Source organism: Teleopsis dalmanni, chromosome X (assembly GCF_002237135.1).
Source record: "Teleopsis dalmanni isolate 2A chromosome X, ASM223713v2, whole genome shotgun sequence".
Classification (NCBI taxonomy): domain Eukaryota; kingdom Metazoa; phylum Arthropoda; class Insecta; order Diptera; family Diopsidae; genus Teleopsis; species Teleopsis dalmanni.
Window position 1 is genome coordinate 90462446 of NC_051848.1, and position 27063 is coordinate 90489508.

Genomic DNA, 27063 nt, shown 5'->3' on the forward strand with positions numbered 1-27063 from the left:
CTTTGGAACGACCCGGACGCTCTTCATCAAAAACACTCGTACGACCACATTTAAATTCAGTTTTCTAATATATTATTGTTGTTGACGATGGTGCAAGGTTGCCGTAAACAGAATCCATTTCCAATTTGATTGCATCATTGCATCACTCCTATCAAATTTTTTTTTTTTTTAAAACTGATTATTTATTGAATCTTTCTAAAATGGAAATTGACAGTAATTTTGTGCTCCTTTCAAATGGAGGAATTTTATTACTCATTTCTGAGCGATATACAATTTTTTCCATTTTATGATCTATCATCAAGGTGCACTATTTTAATTGTCTGCAAAAAGCTAACCAAACATCGTCGCTTGAAAGTGGCCAGATATAGAAAATATAATTAAATCATTTATAATAATCCACCTACTAACCTTGTCAATCCAGACTTTGAAGTCTTTTGTGGAGGGGCACCGGTTTTTAATAACGATCCCTATAGTTGGTTATTATCGTATTTAATCCATTTTTCATCGTCCGTAATGATTAGCTTGAAAAAAATTCAATTATGCTTTGACTTAACAGGGTTTCATTGATGGTACTTTGGTTAGGAAAACTTCTTTGCATTAATTCTCGTGATACCTAAACATTGCATACTCTTTGCGTAGCCTGCTCTTTTGAAGTGATTGCAGGCTGTCATGTCTTGCTCCATCAGTTTCAAAATTTTATCAAATTCTTTAGTAACAAAAGCAAGGCGAATACTAGAAATTTGGGGCTAGCGCTCACTTACACCATTCTTGCTATAAACCATTCATATATTTAAAATCACTCATTTGCATATATTTGTACATATATTTATAAATGTGTAAATATATATATGTATACGTCAGTATACATTTGTCCGTATTTTTTCGAATTAAGACCATCTAAATGGTTTAACAACGACTTATTTGAAGTATTCAATCCTAATTATTTGTCCAAAACATATGAAGGCATCAACGAATGTGGTGCTCTTGTGCTTACTATGAGTACACTTGAATGAAACAATCGAGGATAAGCGATCGAAATTGGATAACGGAGAAGGAGTTGGTTTCCAACGTAATATTGCAGACCATGCATTTATTCGAATGCAAGAAACAAATTGACAGATCTTGATCGGAAAGTTTTGATGCATCTCTACAGTAGATGCGCCGACCTTGCCAACTGAAAACTCTCGCAAAACACTTTACTATGTCTTTCACCGACATACCACAAAAGCTCTATACTATTGAAATTATGAAGATAATCGAAAAATGGAATGAGGTCATCTATATTAATGACCAATATTTGCTGGATTAAAGTTGATTTTAAAAAATAAAATTTATGTATAAAAATTTAACAAATATGTTTTATGTCACAAGTAAATTAGAAGTAGTTTTTTTATATGTTATATATTAATGGAGCTAGATATTGACTAATATATTTTGACGCCAACTTCACCTCTTCAACTATGCTACACGTAAGAGTAAGGGACATTGATTTAAGTATTTCGCTCACCGCTCACAAAATGTAAATAAATTGAAAAGTTTGGAACTAATGTCAAAGAGGTCCTTTAGAACACTTGACGCAGCTTAAATTATTTGAAGAGATTAGCAAATTAAATGCGAAATGATTTCATTTTTCAATTATATTTCGTCCTTACTACAGCTTTGTGTTTGCTTTTATTATTATTTTCGCCTGGCCTGCTCATTATATAAACAATGATAAGTTATTAGTAAAGTTTGCTTTTGCAATTAATAAACAATAGACTTAATTATGTCTAATTACATTAGTCATACCTCTTTATTTCTTCTCCGGTGCCATTTCGCTCCTACCGCAACATTAAATTCTATTTCATTACATCTTCAATTTCGTGAATTTGAAGTCAACAAATAGGTTTTTCCATCTTCTGTAGTGTGTTCGCAGGGAAGATTTGAAGCAAAGGAATGGAAGGGGACGTAATGTTTGAGAATTTTCCTTGCAACGAAACTAAAGTGAAATGAGTTCTAATTACTTAACATTTGGGCGCCATTCTGTGAATACACTCATACACATCTTTCCAGGACTTAATTTATTATTACCTAAATAATAGCAGCATTACGACCAAATAGACTAAAACCAATTTAGCGAGCGAAGATTTACGCATTTTGTGAACACACCACCTAACAATGTCGCTGCATATCGAGAACGCCGAGTTCTTGATTGTTCCGATGCCACAAAGGAATTCAAAACGTAACCAAACTCATACAAAACTCTTAACGTATTTGCCTAGTATTCTAGTATTCCTTCCAGTGTTGCCAGTACAAATTTTTCAGCTACGGATGAAGTCTCCCTGACAGTATTGCTGCTATAACCGTGCATATCCTTTAGGCTTGTAAATTGCTTTATTATTGTTGTATTTGTGTCTAAACAATAATAAATGATTTGGGAAAAAATCCGTTTATTTGTGCTATTATCTTTTGCAGTCCTAGTCGCTGGTACTGCGAAAAACGTGGCGTTATGTGATAGAACCAAAAATAGGAATTGCTTTGCGGCAAAAGCAATAACTAATCCACGTAGTCTGAGTATTTAAGTCTGAAGTATTTCGAATTGTGCGACTGCAAAGGAATTGAAAAAATCATATCAATAAGACGGGAGATTAATGGAATTACTTGCAAGTAATTTGTGATTTTTTAATACGAGTATGACACACTGAGACAGTAATTGCCCCCCACATACTCTTTTTAGTTCGTACAATTGTTTGAAGGTATAATCGCAATAAATTCAGCAAGTTTTGTTTCTTTGGGCTTGAATGACGTCAATAAAATGAACTTAAATTGATTTAAACACACAATGAATTTTTTAATCTCTCGGTTTTTATGTTCGTAATGCGTTTTCTATACAACAAGAGTCCTCGCACTCTCGGTATACTTCTGCATTGCCTTATTCTTTCCTCGGTGTCGGAGTGTCGGAGTGCTGTGAGGACGAAAAATGGTGTTGCTGTAAGCCATTTAGACGTGCGGGTAATTAGCGTAATTAATGGTTTAAGGCTGGAACATTAATGAATTTAATTAGTGCACAATACGCGAAAATGGAGGAGGTGAACTTCTGAAATAATTACAAACCAAATATCTACGTTCCACCATACACGTTCCTTAAGCAAAAGCTCAGAACAATCGATCAAAATGAAACTTTAAATGGTTTTTATTGGAAAATTTACAATCTCTATTTAAAAACATATTCCTGTGAAACTATATTTTCATTTTATTATTGCATTAAGTATAATAGATGCAAAAACACAACAGAGAAACAAATCTTAGTGAATATGCACGATCTCCATATTAACCCAACACACATAAAACTAAAAATGTTTTTACAGAAATATTTCACCGACATTTTTCTTTAGGTGTTGAAGAACATATGCATATATATAGATTGAAGTATATATTGAATATGTAAATAATACATACATATATATGTGCATATAAATATTCATATACATTTAAGTGCAGATATAAGTGCTTATGGGTCAGTCTTTACAAATCTGAGACTATTTTTGACCACATCATCTCCAACATGGCTGAAATTTTTTTATGAGCTCCTTTCATAAAATAAGAGGAATTATATCTCGGGAAAAAATTTTGTGATTTTTTTCATAGAAGATATGGAACAATGGGGTTTTGAGAATTGACATTGTGGACACTTTTTCAAATGGCAATATCTCAGGCAATATATATATGATAGCAACTTGAAATTTGTTGCGTTTTAAAGATAATTAATTGAACTTTCAAGAAATTGTTTAAACAATTAAAGTTGTTTATGTATAAGTACTAATATTAACAGTTAAATATGAAAAAAATTAAATAGTTCAGCTAGTCTGGAACTAATAAATTTCTTGATTTATCAATATAAGAAAAGAGTTCATAAAAAGGATTAATTGTGTTAAAATTCGTAATTTAAGAAACGAGATGATGCGAAACAAATTAAAATGTTCAAATTTTATTTAGGAATTAATACACATTTAATTAAGAAATAAAAACTGAAAATTTTTGCGTCGTTTTTCTTGGAAAATTGATTTAGTGGTGTTATGGTGCGTATGAGTGATGTGTAGGACACTTGATAAATTAATTTTTTTTTATTATGCCACACTGGAAATATTTATTTTTTAAGTAAAAGTTATTATTCCACTTTTTTTTTGGGAAAAATCGTGTGTATGTGTGATGTGAGGGATAAATCAATTTATTAAAAGTACTTCTAAGGATAATATCGTTTTAAATTGTTTTATATAGAATTTTATCACTAATCCAGATCAAAAATACTATATAAAAATTTTTGCTGTACATTCTTTGACAATTTTATATCTTTTTCTAAATCTTTTTACGTAGCAAACATTTATTTGTAGTCATGAGTAATAACAAGAAGTAAATCGAAAGAGTGGTGGGTTCATTTTTTTGTATTTTGGAAGTTATTATATCTTCTCAAGTGTTACTTCGTATGATCTTACAGAAACTGTTTATTTCAAATAATTTCTCATTTATACTATTATATATATATTTTTTCTTCTCTCTAAATTTTCCCTTACATCTTTTAGAATAAATACCCAAAATAAGTTTCATCCGCTTTTATTCATAGCAAAAGCACAGTCATCACATAGTTGAAGTTTTCATGGAATACAAATAAATAAGTACTATTTTACAGCACATTAATGCTTTTAGGTTGCAACATTTTAAACAGTCAATTTCCAGCTATTTAAGAAGAAATTTCACATTTGATAAAGTGTTGAACAGTATGTGTTTTGTTAATATATAAAATATTGAAGTGGACTCCCAGTCCACCCCATCGTTGTGCACATTAGCAAGAGATTTGTCTACATTATATAACTGTCTGAACATATAAATGAATTTAAAATTAGGTTTTAGTGTCAAAAGATTGTAGTTTTTGAAAAAATTTTATTTCTTTTGAAAGTGTGCATATATTGTCACTAATTTAGAGAGACACTAAACAGTCCATCAACGAATTTTTCGCATTAGTCACTAATAATTAAGTCAAATTTGTCTTTAAAGTAAAAAAAAGCCATAACTTTATCGGTGATGAAGCTGTCTTCGTCGTTTTAGAGAATGTTCTTCGGGAAAATTAACTCTTTTGGCTTCGCTTTTACTGACGAGTAGTGCATCGTTATCTAATCTGTATTTACATGTCCACGCGGAAGCTTTGCAAATATTGCTTCGAAGTAAGTTTACTGGTAACATCGCTTATGAACTGTCATGAATTTTTGATTTTTTCTGTATCTATGATCTCAACTAACTCTATTTAGGGATGACGACTTTCCATTATTAGGTTAAGTTCGGAAGGCGCGTGCTGACCGTTATCTTCCACTTGGAGACATATATTGCGTATTGTGATGTCTTCAAAAATTTTGCCGGGAGAGGCGAATTACTAACCTTTGTAATCCTTTTTAAACCATTTGGTTTTCCAGACGAAGTTGAGGAGATCCGATAAATTTGCTTTCGTTATATATTCCAAGTCAAGGAAAAAGCGATCACCGAGATGACCATTTGGATAACCATTAAATTAAATTAACTTAATTTTTAAAATTAAGTTGATCAAATTAAATTTTACTTGATAAGAAAAGAGTTTTTTCTTGTTCTTTTCATAAGATCTGAAAACTAAAAATATTTTTTCTTCAATTTGTCTTATATTTGGCTTTCACTAGTCTCAAACCAGCTACCAAAAGGCAACTATAAGAATACATAATTAAATAAGTATACATAAATATATAAGCATACAAGTACACAAGCAGTTAGAGTTCCACTTACCTTCCTCTCATTTCTTCAGTCGGCCAATCTCCGCTTCCCCAAGGCATTTCAGTGGTACCCAAAATTAAACCAAATATGAATCCAAATAAACAGGAGATAAACATCCCAAGTGACAAGGATATGAAACCAACACGCTGTAAAATCAATAACAAATTTTAAAGTCGGTTTTCGGGCGTTATAGAAATATACTAAATATGACACACCAGATAAAAGATAAAATTCCTAAAAAACAAAATTATTATTATAAAGCCGTATTCCATCAGGAACATATACTATTTACATAGAATCGCCAGGTATTTCTGTTTAATACTAAATATTTTAATTCGTTAAGTAATTTATTAGGTTCTTCACGGATTGTTCGAGATCTGTTGGGTCGTCTAATGTCTTGAGGATTCCAAAAAACAAAACCGACTTTAAAATAGTTTCGACGTAACAATTTAAAAATTAAAAACAAAATTGCAATAAAAAATTGTTAGGTCGTAAGATACATTAATTAAACAGAAGAAATTCAATATAAATTCAAATTTATTTTGTTCTTAAAAAATCAAAACATATTTCATATTTAATAACAAATATTGCTCAATTCACTTGACCGATATATGCGCGCAATGGAACTACATTTTCACCTCTATGTGAACCGCTGCAGAAGAGGTGATTGACTATCACCGTAGGCAAAGAAACGGCTAGTACGACCAGAGTCTCAAAACGCTACCGCAGAGAAAGACGCAGCATATCAACGCCACCAGCGTTCTTTAGGACGATGCAAAAGAACGATATCGGTAAAAGCGAAGAGAAGTGAAACGTTTTTTCAGACGAAAAAGGAAAGAAACAGAAAGATATGATTACGAAGAACTTGAGAAGCTGGGCGACAGGAATATGTATAAATAATAGTTAATTTGTTCTTAATTGTGCTCAAAACCTTTTTCATTTCAGTTAATTACTTATAAAAGCCATTAGAAAATAACAGTCTTCTATAAACCACTTTCTTTTATCACCTTTCGTGTTAAACATATTGAGCAACTATAAAGGAAAGTTGATTACCTTTGAAATATATATTTGCACCTCTCCTCATTACAAAACAATATTTTTTCTTCACATTAGCTTTACAAAAATATAACATGAGTAGTGACATATAATAGAAATCGGTTAATATAGCCCCCTTAAACAACTTTTCCTTTCTAAGTATATTGTTAAAGAAAAATATGAATAATCATAATCAGATAGATAGATTACTAAAAATGGGTGTTGTGTTGATTTTTAAATTCCATAGAAATAGCAAAGAGCAGTGAGGAGTTTCATTATATGTAGTCCTACATATTTTTTCTCTGTATGTGTCATAGCTTTGGAAACAAAAACTTATCTTTAGAAAACATGACGATGATAACCATATTCTTTCTTAGACTTGAAAGAATATGGCCCAACAATGTCAACATTTCGTAGACCAAACCAATTGGTGCATTTGTCAGAATATGTCGGTAGCTGATGAATTATCACTGGAACTTACCCACAAAAGTCAAGGTTAAAAAAAGTGGAACAACTTTATTTAACCTTGAAGTTCCTACTTAAGTAGGCCTTAAGGCATTACACAAAAATATTCTTTCGACTACAATCCTTATACTTATTGAATCTTGTGATTAGGATGCTTAGGATGGTTGGTAAAATCTTTTTCTCCCACATGCAGAGGTCAAATTTCTATGAACGATGACGGCCGCAATTTTGTTTTTGCAATTCTCTTTTTACATAAATCTTGGTAATACATTGAGAGGAGAGGAAATGAATTAATAAGCGCTTACGAAACTTTTAATAGAAATTAGTAATCATCCTTTACAGAGGGAATAAATAACTTCTCACAATTAGTGAAGTAGTATTTTGTGATGGATTAATTAAATTTTCTTCGGAACCATTTTATCTAAACACACTGTAACTGGTCGACTTAAAGAAAAGTTTTAATTTTTTAATTGTTTCCCCTTTTCAAAGTTGAAACAGAACTTTTTTCTTCAGACAGAAAAATACTAGTGAAATGCAACAGAACAGATGAGGAAACTCAACTCTATGCGCAAAAGAATCTTACTTAGTCCCTTTCCGAAGGCAACACTTACTTGACTATGCAGAAACGCAGGGCGGGGTAGGTTAGGAAACAGGGTAGGAAAAAATCAGAATTAATTTTCAGGCACAATGAGGAAGAATTCTTCTATGAACAAATTTTCAAAACAATAAAGCGCGAATTGTGCTTTCGCGTCGCAGTGCAAGAATGTGCATGCATACACATGTTCATGCACGTACAACACAACACGTAGTACTTGAATGTGTATACAAACATGCAATGACACATATGTATATATTTATGTTTACGTAGTTCACAGTTATCTTCATATGCAGTGCATACTCTTCATCCTCGCGAGTGTGAGTGTCGGCGAAGTTACTTATAAAAAGCGAGCGTGACATGTTAACCCATTTTTAAGGACTGCATTTGAAATTGAACGTCTGTCGTTTGCATTGTGAGGAAAGTGCAAATGACAGAGCAAGAAAACGAATAAAGAAAATATTAGATAAAAATGAATGAAAGGCGAGATACCGGCAAGATGAAGGAGCATCTGCAGAGCACTATGAAGGCGAATTTGTCCTGTCAGCAGCACGACTTTCTGACACAAAAAGTGCAGCGCACAAATGTCTAAGTGAGCGTAACTGTGCATGCGTGCATGTAAGTGCGGGTGCTGAAGTGTGAAAATATATAAAAATAATTAACATTTTTCTAGCATCACTACTTTATGCTCGAATTTGTTGCATACCTCACATTTCCGTTTAAACTTAACAGTAGATATTCATACGTATACATATATATAAATTTCAGTCAAATTGGAGATGATTAGGTCAAGAAATGTTTCCTTTGCAAAATAACGACCCACATACATTCTTATATACAGTATGATATATCAGTATAATGCCAATAGAATAATTGAAGACACAGTTGTCTTGGTCGCGAGACTAGCCCAGCCTAAGACTGATTGGACAATTGTAGGGATAGCACTTACTTGAGGACTACAGGGTTATCATTTCAAACATTATATGAAATAAAATAAATCAATTGCAAAATTATAAGTGCTCGTATCTTCATACGTACTTCTATTAAAGAACTTGACAAGTACGTTCAACCTTCAGATTAGTAACCAATTTTCATACATTAATTTGAAATACTATTACAATATGTAATTCAAAGAAAATCAAAGCTGAAAGTGAGTACTTCAACAGAAAACTATCAATAGCGGAAAAAGTCAGACATTAAATAGAGAAAATATTGCATTAAGTAGATCCCATATAGGAAAACATAAAGGACAGCAATTCATTTATTAGAGCTACTTCATAGTGATATTTACAGACAGTTCTATGTCCATAGATGGATTTCAACTGAGTGAATAAAAAATATTGCTGAAGCTCCATCGTATAGAAATCATTTTCCCTTGCTACAGCTTATCCATTTTCCCCACCAGAGGTGTTTTCAAAATCTCTTGCCATGGACATCAAAGAGAGTGTCGTGGTGATCGTAATGATACTGTTTGTAGTATGTATAAATGGTAGTGAGTGAGTTTCACTTGCGACACGCGACCGAAGATGTGAGTTTGGTACCAATAAAGATTGAGCCCTTTATTGTGAGTATCGTAATGGACGCAACTATGACCCAAAGTTAACGAAAGAACAGCAGAGGAGAAAACTATTTCGTAACGTTTAGCTTCAACTCATGAAGGCGAAATTTTAAATGACTAATAAAAATATATTTTGTGCAACAAATTTTCGCTTTTTGATCGTTCTATTTAGTGTGCGAGACTCTCTGAATTGTCTTTTTAAGCATTCTATAATAGAAAGCGCATTTACATATTTATTATGTGTATTTAAAATAATAAAATAAAAAATTATATTCTCATGGACATAAAATAACATTTATGAATTTAATGCTGCTCATTCTTACGGAGAGTCCCTTAAGAGGCGTAAAAAGCTTTTCCTTAATTATTTGGAATTCTAAACTTCATTGTATGCGGTCTATTTCATAAGTAAAAAGATAAAGTTTCTAAAAAATAATAATGTATTACCAGAAAGGAGTTAGTTAATCAAAAGTTTCACATTTTATGAATTTTCATACCGTAACACGTTTGCACATAAAGTATTCTTCATTGGGTTTTATGAAAATGTTTGTAAAATATCCTTAATCAACATTCCATGAATTAAAGTACTTAGCTTTTATATCCTATTTCTAAGACTATAAATGAAGTCTACCTCCTACTAACATTCCCGAAACAGCTTTGCATTAAATTGCTATCCTAGAATGTCGAAGTATTTATTTTAAAACTCTGCGCGCCTATTTTCTTCTCCTAACTTTTATATAGACATACCTACATACGAGTGTTTCCAGAATGAAGTGTATGTTACATTCAATTACCTCTTGAGCTACTTCAACGCGTCTCTAATTGACACCAAAAACCTGCAGTGAATTCATACGGTTTTTAATTAAAAAATAGCACGAATTTTTCTTTGCAGCTTCTAACATAATATATTAATTTTTTTTATTTTGTAATTTTTAATAATTTTTATCTTGTTTTCTTTTTAAATCAAGTCATTGCAACACTCTGCATTACTCCTAGTCCCCTGACTTACTGCCGTCATCTTACCTAAAACTTCTTACATTTTGCAACTTATAAATTTTTTATTAAGTTAAGAAATTTTTTTAATTTATGCAGAATCATCAAACGGCGATGTACTACGATGTACTACATGAGTGCAGTTTATGAGCTTTCTTGTTTACTTGTTAAACTCAAACAGCGACCTATCGACACCCACCATGAAGGAAACGGAAGCAGTGAAGAAATTAGTTGAGGAAGCAGAACTGAGCCAAGCACTTGAAAGGCACTGTTGGATGCACATAATTTTAGTCTTTGAACCTCATAAGTTCATTCCTCGTTTTCGTCCTCCTCCTCCGTCTCCTTCTTCCTGCACCGGTATTTGGGTGTTTGTAACCAACGCCTAATATTCCCACATATTTCAACTGAATATGAGCCTTGCACGCCTGTCTAGTGCACCCACTCTTTTGCAGCGCTTTTAATTAAATTTTAATTGAAACATTTTTTGACGCAGCCCTCAGCTTCAACTCGCTTTTCAGTTCACGTCTTTGTTTGCTTTGTGGGCGAACTTCTGCCATTAACGAAAAACACCCTGTATGGTATGCACCTATCTGTATATGTTTACATATCAAAGTTTATTCGTAAAGCATCTCCGAGTGTTTTTATTTTGCGTTATTGAGCGCCAAACGCCACGTAGTCGCTAAGCGAACCTATTTGCCAGCTATTTGGCTGATATTGAGGTACATTTCTACTCTTACAATGTTAAGTATTCCAAAATATTTCAATTAAACCACAAGATTTCCTAAATCAAGACTCGTCCTACTACTGTGAATATAAAAGAATTTCACTATTCCACAAAAATTTTGAATGGCAGGCTTTCTTTAAATTTTGTTATATTTGTAGCATATTTTGAAGTTCCTTTCTGCTACTGCACTGAAAGTCTGTTGCTTTTGAGCTCTCCCTAGATAACCTTTTATGTACGTAATTAAATGAGGTTATGTACAATAGTGTACATCTAAGTGGGAAAACCCTTGCACATTTTATTCTCATGCACGAAGTTTTCTTAACAAGAATTATGTTTCATATTTTTACGTTAATAATTTTATTCTACTCTCAGATGTTCTTTTCGTTTCCGTTTTGCCTTTTTTGTGAATTGCTCAAGTGTGCTTTACTGAACATTTTTATCTAATTTGTTACAATGCACAAAGACTATCGACATATGTGGCGCTCCAGACGCACTTGAAAGGACTCACCAGAAACATAAATTTTCTTTAAGCAGGTCACTTCACTATGTCTTCAATAGTATTTTCAACTCCATATAAAATGGAGCAGTAACTTTATCGACTTTAAGTGTTTCGTGCTTCGTCCCTGCTCTTGATTACGAAAAGGGACAAAAGTGACCGAAATTCAATAGTGCCTGCCAAGGACTTCTACTAAAATTTCACTTTAAAGTTAGAAACAAAATTTTACATTAAATTTTTGAACTTTCAAATTAGAAAATTTCGAAAAGTCTGAAAATAAATACTTTGTACTTACGGCGAAGAAGGAAGAACAAACTCTTTTTAAAGGTTGACTCAATCGGCGAAATATATAGGTAGACAAATTACTAGCAAAGAAACAAAATTATAGTTTGGCAACGACGATTTCTTATTATTAATTAGGGATGCACAAGGGACACGAAGTACACTGGATCAAATTTCTAGAGACTGTCACAATCAGAATTGTTGTGCATGGAAGCAAAGTCACTTTAAGAATTCCAAAGTAGTGAAAAAAAAAGATTTACAGGGACTCAAACATATCATCGTAGACTAAATATTTATCTAACAAAACTGGAAGCTTTTTTGAATGGATTTATAGACCTTTTACAATCACAAACAATAAACACGTTTTGGTGACCATCTAATACCATCCACGGAAATAAGACTCTAAGGCACGATCCTGCAAATTATTTAGCAAATCGGATTAAAAGACAAACTGAAGACATGAAGTAGACTCAATATATCCTAAACAGCGTAATATAAAATCATCAGCCATAATAATTGTAATATGGTCACCTTAATCTAAAAATATGTTATAAGGTAACCTTATTATTGTTAATACTCACCTCTCTTAGTAGTAAGTGATCAAATGTAAATTTAGTCGTTAAGTACTCAGTCAATAAAGAACATTATAATAATAAATTTACTATTTTTATGGCTGTCTCTGGAATATTTTGTATAATGCATAGAGAAGTTATCTATCGTACAAGAATTACTAATAAAGTCTGCATTCTAAACCTAAACTGAAATATTCTTAATGCGAATCGTTGAAATCTTAACTAAAAATAATAAGGAGCAAATATTAGAACTTCGAAATATACGTGCACGTACTATATTGAGGAGGTTTTCGCTGTGAAGCTTCAGTGAAGTGGAAGAGTTGATATATATGATGCTTTTTTGAGTATCGAAAATTAACAATAATATAAGTTCATATCATAAAATCTTTTTCAGAAAAGGTAACTGTAAATCATGTCAATATCCATAATAAGTTAAAGTAGGCACTCATAGAAAGTGTAGTCAAAGTCGTAGTTCTGTAGTCCACATAAAGACGATAACAGCTTGATACAGCTAAAAAAGGTCATACCAAAATTATCCACTGAAACTATTTAATGCTCGGTTTGTGTGCACTATCATGGTCTGTACATGGCTCTTTTATCTCAATTGAGTGACAAAGACTTTGCAACGCAACTAATTATGAAAATTCCCAAATGTTAAACAATCAAAATAGTACTTTGTAATAATATGGTGCAATAGCTTGTTTCATAACCAAAAGTGTTAAGAAGGCATTAGGAGCCTTCAAGATAAGAAGGCATTAGGAGCCTTCAAAAAATTGGCAACGAGTATCTAATTAGATCGAACGACGACCTTTATGAGCGATACAGCGACATAACCATGATTAAGCGGTTATGGCTAAGCTAGCTTCAATGGCTTGGGTATGTCGTACGAATGGAAGTAAATGCTCCGAATAGAAAGGTCATTGATTTAGTATTACCGTCCGCATAATCGGTGGAAAGACTAGGTGACCAATGATATGAAAGCACTTGCAGCTACTAAGTGGTGATAGAAAGCAACTGATGGCCAACTGGTAAATAAGTGCAACATAATAAAGCAGTTTTTACTTAATAACTTAATAACCTTCTCAATAATTTTCAATCACTTGGCGTTGTATTCTGCAAACTGTTGTCAGATTCTAACCAAATGGAAATAGTTCATATATACCATAAATCTAAGCGGACGATTTGTAACAGATTCGACAAATCAAGGATTCATTTCGAAAGACTACCTGAGTTTGTTACGGAAGTTAATGTACTAGTTTCCAGTTAGAAAATCCAAGACTTAATTTATATATATGTATATATATATATGTACAAAATATTGACAAGTTATTTCAATTTATTTTGTCGAATTGATAATGACATGTCCACTATGTGTTTTTAATCCATTAATTTCTAGTGATAATTTTAGCACCAAACTCCTCCCGGATTAGTTGAAGAACAGTCTTAGTTGAAACTTTGATTTAATATTTATAATTGTTGCGCTACAACATATCAACAGCACTCATAACTTTAAGATGAAAATTCTCTAAAGAGTATTCTCTGTAATGATATCTTCTATTTCAATAAAATACGCAGCTTGAATAAGCAGACTTTTAATTTATATTTCCTAAACAGAAACACGACACATTCACATACATAGTTCATTTACACTGCCTTCTTCAACTTTTTCTGATTTCTAAGAAACGAGCAAGGAGCAGAGAGTAAGGAGTGTGGAGCAGGGATCGGGCGAACCTGTACCCAAAGTGGAAAAACTTTAGAAAAGTAATTTCATTCAGACCACATTTTTTCCATTCACAACTGCTCAGGGACACTAATACTAGCTCCCACATAGACATAGACACCCCTTGAATGTTCCACCAGTCACAAATGTTAAGACACAGCCGCACATTAACACATAGGTGTGGTTCTGTAGCTGTGTGGTTATGTGGGCGTTCAGTTATGTGGGCTTATGTGTGAATGGGAGTGTGGGTGTGAGTATTTTGTGTGTCACATAACAAAAATTTTATGAAAGACGTATTGAAAATTATAACGATTTTCCCACTTTGTCATGCAATAAAAATGAAAGCTTTTTCCTTTTACATTCTCTTTTTGCACTTTCAATTTTGCGATAGAATTTTAAATTGTTTTCCGGAAAATACAAAAAATGATGCCTGAATATAGCGAAACGCAGCACTAAATGCACTTGAGTATATTTTTTCACCGCTAAATGGATGAGGTCGAGCTGTCAGCAAGTTTTTTGGGGCTTTGCACGCTACGCCAAATAAATGTACAGCAGATTTTATAGATTCAAAAGCTTTTTCCGTATATACTAGAAATATATTATGTCTACAATAGTCATAGATGGACTTACACTAATTTATTAGGATTCTGTATGCGCTATGATATGTGTAACTAATGTAGTGAAGTACTGCACTTACGAAACATTTCAAAATGTATGTACCTATACTCTTGTCATGTGTGAGCCGAGATGCATCCAAAAAATATAATATTATTTCATTAATAAATGTGTCTTTTATATTTTGAATTAATCAGCTATTAGCTGATTAAATTTCCTTTAGAATAATATTTGAGTACTGTCACTGCATGCTGGTGCATTGCAATGATATAGACTATACTTCCGGAGTAGGTTTATTTACATTTATTGAACTAAAAGTTAACACTTTATGTAAGTATATAAGTGTTGTTCTAAAATATTGAAGATATGGCGATGCAATCTTCAGTTATTATTTACAATTGAATTTATATTAATTATATCAACACTCTCAAAGTACTGTCAAAAAAACTATACTTCTTTCTTTGGCCTTAATTTACTGTTATTAGTACTGTTACTGACATCTATGTACTGAAATTCTCAAATTGAAGACAAGAAGAATGATTAGTCTATCTGTCTCTTATTCACTCTTTCTTCCTCACTCTACCCCTCTTTGTTGCTCTTTTCGCTTTCTCTGTTGCATTCTCTCTCTGTCTTTAAGTCTCTTACTCTCTTTCTATCTCCGTCTCTTTTACTCTTTCCTCTACACACTCCCTCTCACACATTGTCTATTTATACACTCTCTCTATTTCCGTTTTTCCACTCTCTTTATTATTTACTTTTCAACAATATCTCTCACTTCCTTTACTCTCTCTAATTACCACTTTCTCCCCTCCCCACTCTCAGTTTTATTTTCACTTACACTCTCTGTTCTACATTATCCCTGGCACATTATTTTTATGTGTTCTCACACACTCTCTCTCTCTCTCCCTGTCCCACTTTTAGTTCCATTTCCCTTCACTCTTCCTTTTCTACACTCTGTCTCACATATTATCTCTATTTTTTCTCACAATCTCTTTTAAACACTTTTGCTTTCACACTCTGTTTCGGCACTATTTTTCAGACTCTTTTTCTTTCTCTTTCTCTGTAACAATCTGTCTCCCATACCTTTTTTCCGCTTTATATCACACTTTCACAATCTCGAAGAGAAAAATTTTATGTATACTAAACATAAGTTGTTTTAAAGCACAAATTTGATCACTTTTTCTTATTATTCATTTGGCTAATTAATATTTTGAAAATAAAAATCTTTGATAAAAAGAGTTTTCATAACCAACTTTTGAGAAATAAATGATTTTGTTAAATGTTCCAATATTTTCAATACATTTGTGTCATATGTCTACAGGAAATAAAAGTCTTCAGTTTCACTTAAGAGAGCAGTCACGTATTAAGGATGTCATGACTTGACGTTTGATGATGATGAAAGGCCGATGAACTGTGTGTGAATTTCGCTAAACTGAGTACAAATGAAGAACCATATACGAATGAAGGTGTTTGCCTCACCCATGCAATCATTCAAAAATCTAGTCCTGTCATAAATATATAAATAAATAAGCAAAAGGCAGTATTCGCTGGTAGCCAGTTCCCAGCTCAGGCCTTCAGACAAATAGGGTTTTAGAGAAGTACTTTTTTAATGGTTTGACATTCGTTTCATCGGTAAAGACAAAAGAACTATTGTATTATTTAATTTCTTCGGGTTGGATTTAATTTTTGTTTTTTTATATCTTAAAGTTTCTTGTGAAAAATGTAAGAAAGTAAGACGGCTAAAAACCGTTAATTGTTGTCCATGAAAATATGATTGCTAATATTATTCTATTTAATTCCACCCAAGTGCTTTATAAATTATATTGGACGGATTTCTCATGGACTAAGCAGTCCATGTTTTACATTTTATAGGAGTATATAAAGAAGCAGAAGCAGGTCTCCTCTAATAATTTGTTATCAGCAGTATTCTATGTATAACGTGAATTCTCTTCGAATAAGAAAAATTATTTTGCTGTGGTTAACCTTTGCCGCATCTAGATCTGCCTTTCAACTTGGTCTTGAACGTTTACACTGTGCATTTCAGATGTCTTAAAAATGTTTTTTTCTAAAAATTTGTAGAATTTTGTTAATTTTGTTGACGATCGCACAAGAGATATCTAGGTCATATTAAGAAATCGTTCTACATCACAGAATTGGAATCAGCGACAGTAAGTCGGAAAGTAGTCAATAACAGAGCACGGCTTTGGTAGAGTGACAGTCCTTTCGGATTGGAGGACATGAATTTTGTAGTGAAATTAATTTCGTTGTTTTAGCTCTCACTCCATTTAGGGCTTTTTATTCACTTTTTTCCATTTTAGTCATCATTTTAGTTTTTTTGCTCAAATGAAATAAACAATTCAACAAACAAGTTATAAGTTGAGTAGGAAAATGCAATTTCATTTTATGAATGAGTAAACATTTTGCATTTGTGTTTGAATTTAACAATTGCAAAAAGGATTAAAATCCCAAAAATAAATAACGAAAATACTTGCCAGCACTCAAATAGCGGCAATCCCATAAAAAAATGCGACAATGAATAAAATAAAAATAAAAACGAAAATAAAAATAAATGCAGAAATAAAAATAAAAATACAAATAAAAAAAAAACGCAACGAAACAAAACGAAACGAGATGAGACGAGACGAGACGAGACGAAAATGAAAATGGAAGGGAAAAAACATAGCAAATGTGTTGGCATATGTCATTGTATGTGTGCTTTTATTTCGACAGTTCTCATGTGTGTATGAGCTGCGATGTCTTCAGTACGTTTGTGGTTCTATGAAGCGTATGAGTGACATTGCCTAATAAATCACTCAGCAAGGAAGCAAGTGCCAACATTTTCATTTACCGCATTTTCATTTGTTCGCATTTGTTTTGTCATTTATGAATGCGGAAAAATAATCATAAAATACGTTGAAGTGTTCGTATGTGAATGTGAATGCGAAAGCGAGTGCTTGCGACTGTGACTGTGACTGTGTGTAGGCATGATTGCTGGCATGCATATGTGTCTGTGTGCCTGTGTACATGTGTGCATTTGAGAGTGACATGCCACTGATGACACTGGCAAAATTTAATTTTTATTTAGTTGCTGCAAATGCATTCTGAACTCCACAACAGTTTTATTAACGGGCTCAATTGGCTTTTTATTATTTGAAAATTTCTAGTTGGCTGCACTTCACTTTGGAAAATATGTGCCAAAAAAATCCAGAGAGCCAAACGAATGCAAAAGGAATAAGCGATGTTTTATTTAATCAAGTCAGAATCGAGTTTAAAATTTCATGAATTCATATGTGTTCAGCATTTTTAATGTGAATTCAGCAAAAAGTCTTATCAAATTTTTTTAAAAGCATTTGTAATTTGAATAAACGCAGTTAATATTTCAAAAACATATTACAATTCATAAAACAACTCAATTGTTTACAAGTGGAAGTAAACAATGGAAATTTTATTTTAATTTCATAGATTTCATAGATTTTATGGATTAAACCCAAGCAGATTTATCTTGCAAATGAGTAACACAACTGCAGAATATCTAAATAATATTTTTTCAAGTTTTGCGATAATGTTCCGCCATATGAATGCATTGAGTATAAAGAGACCCACAACTAATAAATTATACATATTAGTTTTTTATTCCTTCTTCCTTCTTATTTATTATTTTTTTTATTTTATTCCTTCCTTCCTTCATTCCTTCCTTTTATTCTTTACCCCCACAGGATGTTGCTGTACATTTTGGAGATGCTTTCTTGATCCAAGAAACAAATAAGTCTGTCTTAAGGATGTTATCATCTCAAAAGCAGTTTATTGAAACAACTTAAGCTATGTACCAATTTTTATCCATTGTATATTTCCTTAAGTGTGATGTTTCATATATGAGTTACAAATAGTATTTTCGTTTTAATAGAAACTGAAACACAACCGATTCGTGTGATTCTTTTTCATTGAATTGTTATGATGATAATAAGAACTTATGTCTAAACCTTAAGATCTAAGCATCACTTTCAGCTTCGTTTCTAAACATTAGCATAAAAGGCAATGTTTCACAAAAGATACATTAATGCTGGGCTCGCAAGTTGCAGGCGTCATTTCCAGCCTTTGTTCTATTGAGATTATATTTACAATAAAATAGAAGCGTTGCTTCCAATTGAGATTATGTTTATATTAAAATAGAAGCGTTGATTCGAATTGAGATTATATTTCCGTTAAATAAGAAGTGTGAAAGTGTGGTGTATGTATCGCATTATATATTTAAGGTATATTACTTAGGGGTAAGACTATGTCACTTGAAGCTTTCAACCTCTGTTATAAGTTTATATCTAATTCTGTTAGCAGATTAGTTAATAATATCTAAAATATTAAGCAGAATAAGAATGTATGAATTAATATACGATTAGACCTATGGGGTATCCAGGAACGTTCTTAACACATTAAATATACTAGGAAAAATTATTTTTTGTGTTTTTGTTGCAGCTCAATTAATGTTTGTATTATATCGTCAAGGAAAGGAGCATAAGTGATGTTATAACATTAAGCTCCTCCCCCCAGTATTCCTAAATTCAACACTGGACTGCACACTAATTGTGGTTTTAACTTCATATTTTCAAAGATTTCCAATCACTTATGTAGAAGATCTGATTCTAATTTTTTTTGTGATATATTTTTTATATTTTTTGTATCAGTAATTTATCTCATAAATATTTTTGCAAATAAATTTTTCAACTATAAAGCGCCAATTTTTTGTAATTTTTTGCAATTTCCAATAATCCAATAACTTATTGTTCTAGAAAGTTTTTCATCTACCAAGCACCAGAAATTTGTTTTTTTTTGGTGAATATATTGTCGAAATTAAATAATATAAATTAAAGGAACATTATCAAAAATAAAAATATTATAATTATCTTCCAAATAGTAAACAGTGATCTGAAAACGCCACATGAGTGGAGTGATTGGTCAATCTCTTCGCTCCATAATCGAAAAATTTGATTGCAAAAACAACCAAGAATTATACAAAGAGAATCTATAATTAATTTAATGAGTAAAACCTCAAAGGAAGAAAATATTTTATCACAGAAAAGCAATCATTTTCTGTAACTTTGCATATTAAATATTTGGAGCTTTAGTTCGCAACTGAAATTCGTTAAGGTTTTATTTTATAATTAGTAACGCATTAGGTTGCATTTGTGTGTTTTTTGGGCAGAGCATTTGAGCATTTGTCTTCTTAGTTATATTCAAATATTTCAAAACAATGAGCAGGACATGGAAAATGGCAACGTTTGCACCATAATTCATTTGGTCCCAGGCACGCAATTAAACTGCTTTCGCTGCCATACCAAAACCTCAGCCCGGCCGCAATAAAGTCACAAATTTTCAACTTTACCACATTTACAGCAACAACAACAAAGTCCGAATTATTTGTGCACTCTGCCCATTCTAATCCTGATATTGTTCTGGTGTTCCTGCTGCTGCTGCTGCTACTGCTGCTGCTCAAACTACACACAAATATCAACGACAAGTATACAAACAGACTGCTTACCATTAATTCTCTATCTGAAATAATTGCAGCAAATGTAATCGACATTACGGGACCCATAAGTGGTGAGACCAGCATCGCCGCAACAATATTCGGAGCATTATTTTCGACTAAACCTAATGCGGCCAAAGAGCTGTAAAAAACGAAAAATTATTTCAAAAACGTGAGAAACACAGTAATAAAAATAATAAAAAAGGAACAAAAATATGTAATAATAAACAAGAAGTAAAAACTTGCATCAATTAGAAAATATCTAAAAATATTGTAGTAAAAAATTGTAGTAATTAAAAAATTAGGAACCCAAAACATATACCGATATACTAATGCTTGTAGATATACGAATATTCTAAATCAGTTATTCTATTTTATACTCGTATCCAACAAAAGAAGCCGTCGTCGATATTTTTATGAACAGTTAAGATATCCAAGCTTTATTTTTCTAAGGGTGGATTCTTTTACCGACTTCAGGGATACAAAAATATTTAAAAGGTCTAAAAGCTTGTCTAAATAGATGTTTCCAATAAAATATAACTATATGTACTCAGAAGGTATCACCCTGAAAGATTGAGTGGGCGTAGTAAATATGGTGACATTGAGATCAATGTTGGCGTAGCTATCGTATCGTTTTGTGCATCATTACACTTTCCACTCATACGAAGCGGATTGCATCGGATAGCCCGATTTTAAAAACTCTTACTCAAGAAAAGCTTTTCGGCCTGAACCCTAATTAAATGTGAGAACACATTCAATTATTATTATTCTAATAATAAATATTGCAACATTAAAACTTGGTCACCTCTAAAGCATCACTCTAAAAAATATTTCAAGCTCTGTCAAAGGTTTATGCTTGTTTCTAAATCTTTTGGTTTCTAATGCGATAACGCAATAGACCAATTTGTCTAAGTGGACTCTTAAGAACGCTGATATAACCTACCTTAACCTAACATAATATGTAAGAATGTAGCTACCTCCCAAGGATGTGAGTATGAGCTTTCTTGAAACTTCTAAACCTTGTAGCATGGTAAATGTCTACGAAGTTACTCCAAAATATAATACAAAGTCTTATCAAAACTTATTAATTATATATAAATAATAATAATATATAAATAAAATAAAAGCGAGATTTGATTTAAATTTGGTCACCGTGACAAGACTTTCTGTGCTTTATTATATTTGTCAAAACGGTGGTGTTCACTTAGAAATATCGAAGTTTCCACACATTATGAGTATTCATTATTTGAATTTTAAATTTGAACACAAAAAGATATACTAGAATAATAGTAAAAGTTGGGAATTTAAAATTGCGATATGACCAAATAAAACTTCAAATTGCCGTGACCATTCATCATATAATCATGATAATATGACTATTTGACTGGGTATACAGTGCACACGGTATAAAAACACATGCTGTATAAGACATCAAAAAGAGAGAAAGTCTTTAATATACAAATATTTATAATTATCAAATATACCCCATCCTATTAGATGGATTTAATATAATTTAAAAAGGAGAGATTCTTCATTATTATTATCTTCAACAAAATGTAAATATTCTACTACCAAATGCCTGGATAGCTCATTGCACAGGCAATCATAACCCGTTAGCTAAAAATGCTTCCTGCATGCGTAAGCATCTAATGTGCCAACATTGCTGACCTTAGCGTAACTGACCAAGGTAAATCTCAACTTCAACAAAAGCACATGCAAGAGTTTATTTAGCTTTGGTTTTATTTGTTGATTTAAGTTGATAGCCACTTAGGTCGTATATCCCTTTACCTCCCTCAGTGCAATAGAGAGATTATTCTTACTGAAAATGTACATACTCAGCTGTAACAATAAGCAGTAGATAATCAAAGGACAATGCCCCTCCAGCACGTACGCCGTCAACCACTTGTTTGACTGTTAGCTTCGATTTAATTGATTCCACAAAGTTGTTCCACTTGGAGAGCTCCTCCGCCTCGTTGGTGTCAGCACTGAAAATATAAGCAAAGTGGGGAGCTCATTAAAAAATAACCAGATTTTAAGTACAAAATAAAATAGATCGAATGTTAACATATTTCCAAGTCAATTAGTGTGCAGATGCAATGTTTTTTGATGAACTCATTTGCTTTGAAGTACGAAATGCATATATTTTTAATTCTCGAGGATTTTATAAAAGAAATGGAACAGTATATGCTTTAGCTTGAAGTATCTTAATTATTCTCACAATACGCTTTTCCCAATTTGTTTTTCATGTTTTTAATGTCCTTCAAATATTTCTCCGTTTTCTGTTTTTCACATAAGTCGGTCGTTGCTTAGCTTTAAAAATGCATGAAATGGGAGAGTAGAAGGATTATCTAAAACTTATCTGTAGTATTATTTTTACAAGGACGGATTGGACTTTGAAAGTTAGTTTCTATGAACTACTCACAAAGTAATCAATGCACCAATGAACAAACCTTAAAACTACGTTCGGCTGCATAAAGGATATTCGTCAATTAATTATTTTCGTTATATTTTTTTTATACTTATGAGCACAGTTTAGGTTTAACCCAGTATTTAAGTGCCATACGTCGTCAGGCATCGGAGTGGGATGGTTTTTGACAAAAAATGATTTGATTACCACCAATATGGCTGAAATTTTATTCTCAATAATAAAATTTAAAAATTGATGTTTCTTTTGCTTTCTTTCGGTTCAATGTCTAAATATTTATTTGCGAGATAAGGACTTATGAGGATATAGCCGTATCTCTGCTATCTTTTTTTTGCATTATAAAGATAATTAATTGTACATTTTGGAAATGTTTTAAATAATTGAAACTGTTTATAAATCGGTATTAATATATTAATGATAATAACATGCATATAAAATCTTAATTGTTTGTCTCTGATTATTTCGGAAACTATATTTTCACTTTTTAAGTTACTACTCGTATTACTACTATTAACTAAATGACAATATAATAAGTTTCTACAGATAAGTCCAGAAAATAATTAAGATTTAAGGTTTACATACATTTCATATTTTAATAGAGATATCAGATAGGTTCAAGCAATTCCAGCTGTGATTGGATAATATAATTGGCCAATTTGCCTAATTGAATTGTGGGATTACCATTATCACCGACCTATCAGTTATCTATTTCAGTGAATTTCGGATTATGCAACATTTTCAATGCCACTGAATGAAAACTAATATTATTATTTTGAATATTTGGAAAAATTTGATCTTAGCTTTTTTACATATAATTGCCTACAACTCTGTCAACTTTATTCTTCTACGTCTTAACGTTATGGGGTCACCTCTTCATGTGTAGTATGTCTAAGTCACATGTACCTATATTGTCTCTCATTTACGCCAGACTAGCGCATATTAGTTTCAATAGTATTCTTCTAAGTTTTGAGGAAGTTTCTGAATTTTGCAGATGGAAGAGGAAACTTTATCTGCAAAATTGAACTTACCGCGTCAGCTTCTAGAATGCCCTACCAGAGCATACGGTCGTACCATATTGCACTTAATATTTCTGTCATATTTTATATTTTAATTGTGTTTAACAAAAGAAAGGACAAAGTTTGTGCAGCCTTGGCTACTTATGGATAAACACGATTAGTCAACGCTTCTAATTTGACAGACACGAGTTCCAAATCCAAACAATTTATATACGTCTAAACAATTTATATACGGACTATTATATACGGAAATTTCAATTATTTCCTAAGACCACTGATGAGGAGTACTTGACAATACTCGAAACAGCATTATGTGGTCAGCCAAATTTCAATAAATTAAATAAATATAAGTATAAAAAAATTAATTATTTCCTGAAAATTAGAAACAGATATTTTTCATAAATATCTGCTCTGAGCTCTTCTGAATCACCGAGCTCTTCTGGACCACCGTTAGTCATAAGAATCACAATACAGAATAAATCACAGAAAAAGGTGCAGCTAAACAAAAGAGCGACCAAGCCGTTCACCAATATTTCTATCAAACTTGTGTCAAGTGAAGCAGTGTCTTTCTGAAAAATGTCCTTTTTGTACTTTCTAATTCACTTCAATTATAGTTCCATTAAACATTCAAAGTACTACTTAATCGCATTAAGAAATATAATTTCTCGAAGGTCCGCTTCAAAAGCAGTTCTAATTAGATTTGCAAGTTAAAAGCATAGTACGATCTCCTGATTCACAAAAGGACAGGGCATTTGATTTGGAAGGCACGAATCAAAGTAACAAAAATGAAGGTAAAAACGAATTAAAATAAAATAAAATGCAATAAAAAAAAAATAAATTTTAATTAAATTACATGAAGAGTAAAAACATTGAATGTAAAATACTTTATATGAAAATTTAAATTTTAATCTCTTTATCACAGATTTAAGTTAATGTACAATAATCGACATAAAGGCTTTGTTGCATATATTGACCGGGGGCTCAAGGGGATACATTATTCTAATATATTTTTCCTATTATACTTTAACACTAAAATTAACTAAAAATTGTGTTAATGAAACGTCAAAAATAGTATCGAAGGCTCTTATCATATTTAAAAAATAATCACCAAAAACGAAATGAGAGAAGAGTTATTTTCAGTAGCGTTGAGGCTAGGAGTGTGCCTGAATAGAACTCTTGATACCAATAATAATACTAATTTAGTATCTACGAGAACTAATGTAATACTACTTATATATGTATGTGTATATACATATGGATGTATGTATTAAGGAAGCTGTTGCTTACCTTTATTTTAGTTAATTTAGTGAACTGTAAAAAAATCTTTACACAATTCTGGCTACGCTACTGCTAACGTTTTATATTAAAATATATAAATTCAAAGATTAAGTATTACCTAATATACGTATATCCATATTTATTAGAAACGAATATAAACTTTTTTTCTAATAACTTTGAGAGACTTGGAAGTGGTGTTCACTTCTAGGACGGTTAATCTCTCCAAAAGCAAGGTGCATTTGATCGCCTATGATATCATTCTTCTTCCGCCAGACAATATCCATATTCCTATGTTAAAAATAATCAATTATTACTACTTATTAATCGAATTTAGTACTTTTGAATAACAACTTCATACCAATGGTGGTGTGACTCAAAAAAATGTAAAAGAAAATATATCGGAATATCGGCCATTATAATATTCTTAAACCATACTCGTATGGACTATAGGTCAGCGAAAAAGAGTAACATATAGAGGGTTGAGTTTCATAAAAATATTTCTGATATTTATACTGTATTTTGTGGATGATTAAATTTGTGAAAGTTTTACTCTTTCGGATAGCATTTTCAAATATTATCTTCTATATCTGATGAAATTCGTTTGAGGGCTTTATTCTATATATAATGTTTAACATATTGGATTCTTAAATCATAATTATCATGCGTAATTATGATTTTTAGGACTCTTTCTCAGTTTTCTTTAAAGGATGCAACTTTTGGCACTTATCTTTTGTTCAAGTTATGTTTTTATTATCTTATCTTAGAACAATTAAAACTTTTAAACAGGAACAAACTTAACTAGCTCACACTACTTATTTAGCCGCATATATCTCAACGAATATTTAATAAGTATTTATTTTCATATTCATTATCATTATCATTTTAATATAAATTAATATTTACCTGGACACTTACATCGCAATAAAATATCATGACAGAATGTGTATAATTTAAAGAATTAGATCAAGTAGATTAGGATCTCACATCTTCTTCACTATTATAATGTCATTTGATCCAACCAACAGAGACGATTAAAACGGCGAAATGTCCCTGATATGGCATTAAATTAGAATGTAAAGTAATTTGTGTAGAAAATTGCTTATTTATGTATGTATAGTATTTATCAGATTCAAGCTACTCGTTATTTATAATGTAAATAGTTGTAGCAATAAAAAAAAAAAAAAAAAATTTGATCCAACCATCGAACTAAAAAAAAATTCCAAGCATTACTGTTGAGGGAAATTTGGATATATACCAAACAGTCGTGCAACCAAGCAAAAAAATTTCGTTTAAGTAAAAATAAAATTTGTGCCGCCATATTTAATTATTATTTTCAACTTCCAAATACATCCAAATCCCTCTATTAAATTCTAGTTCTAAGCAAAGTAGATATATTTAAGATCGTACTGCCTTCACTGCTCAAGGAGACCTTCCCGATATAGGTTGCTATGTAGGTAACTTTTTTATTTAAAGTACTTTTCCATTATTTAGCATAAGCCTTATTTGAGCAGAAGATCTCCGGGGACCTTTATTTGGGTTCGGTTTATTAATGCTACAAAACTAATAGGAAATCTGAAAGTCACTAAGACAATTTTACAAATCTTGCAGCTTAGCTGATGTGTTTCTTAAGTACTAATAACCAAGGAAAATGAGAAAATTTAGCAAAATTTGTAGTGAACTCCACTACAAAGAATTAAGAAGTGAAAAAAAACTTTTATTTTTAATAGAAACTTTTTCACAAGCCGCCAACTTCCTTTTGTTTGTTTCTTTATGCATTACTACACTCTGTTCAACTATAATTAAATTAAAATAGCTTAACAAATCGTTTAAGTTCTATCCTTGACCCAAAATGAAAGACTTCGAAGTACGAAACGAATATTGCAGGCGAAAAAAAATTACCAACCCAACTCAATTCAACACAACTCATCGGAAAGAACTACTTTGCATAGAAAATGTTGTTGTAGCTGCGGCTAATACTCAGATGAAATGGTCGGCGGTG

General features: G+C 31.8%; 1 protein-coding gene across 1 annotated transcript in view; it reads right to left on the minus strand.

Moving 5' to 3' along the window:
• Positions 1-27063, minus strand: part of LOC119689640 — a 96174-nt gene that overhangs the window by 45903 nt on the left and 23208 nt on the right. The window contains exons 6-8 of the mRNA XM_038104512.1: positions 22181-22330; positions 20358-20487; positions 5785-5918 (exon numbers count right to left, since the gene is read on the minus strand). Of these exons, the coding sequence (XP_037960440.1) occupies positions 5785-5918; positions 20358-20487; positions 22181-22330 (414 nt within the window). The remainder of the gene's footprint in view (positions 1-5784; positions 5919-20357; positions 20488-22180; positions 22331-27063) is intronic.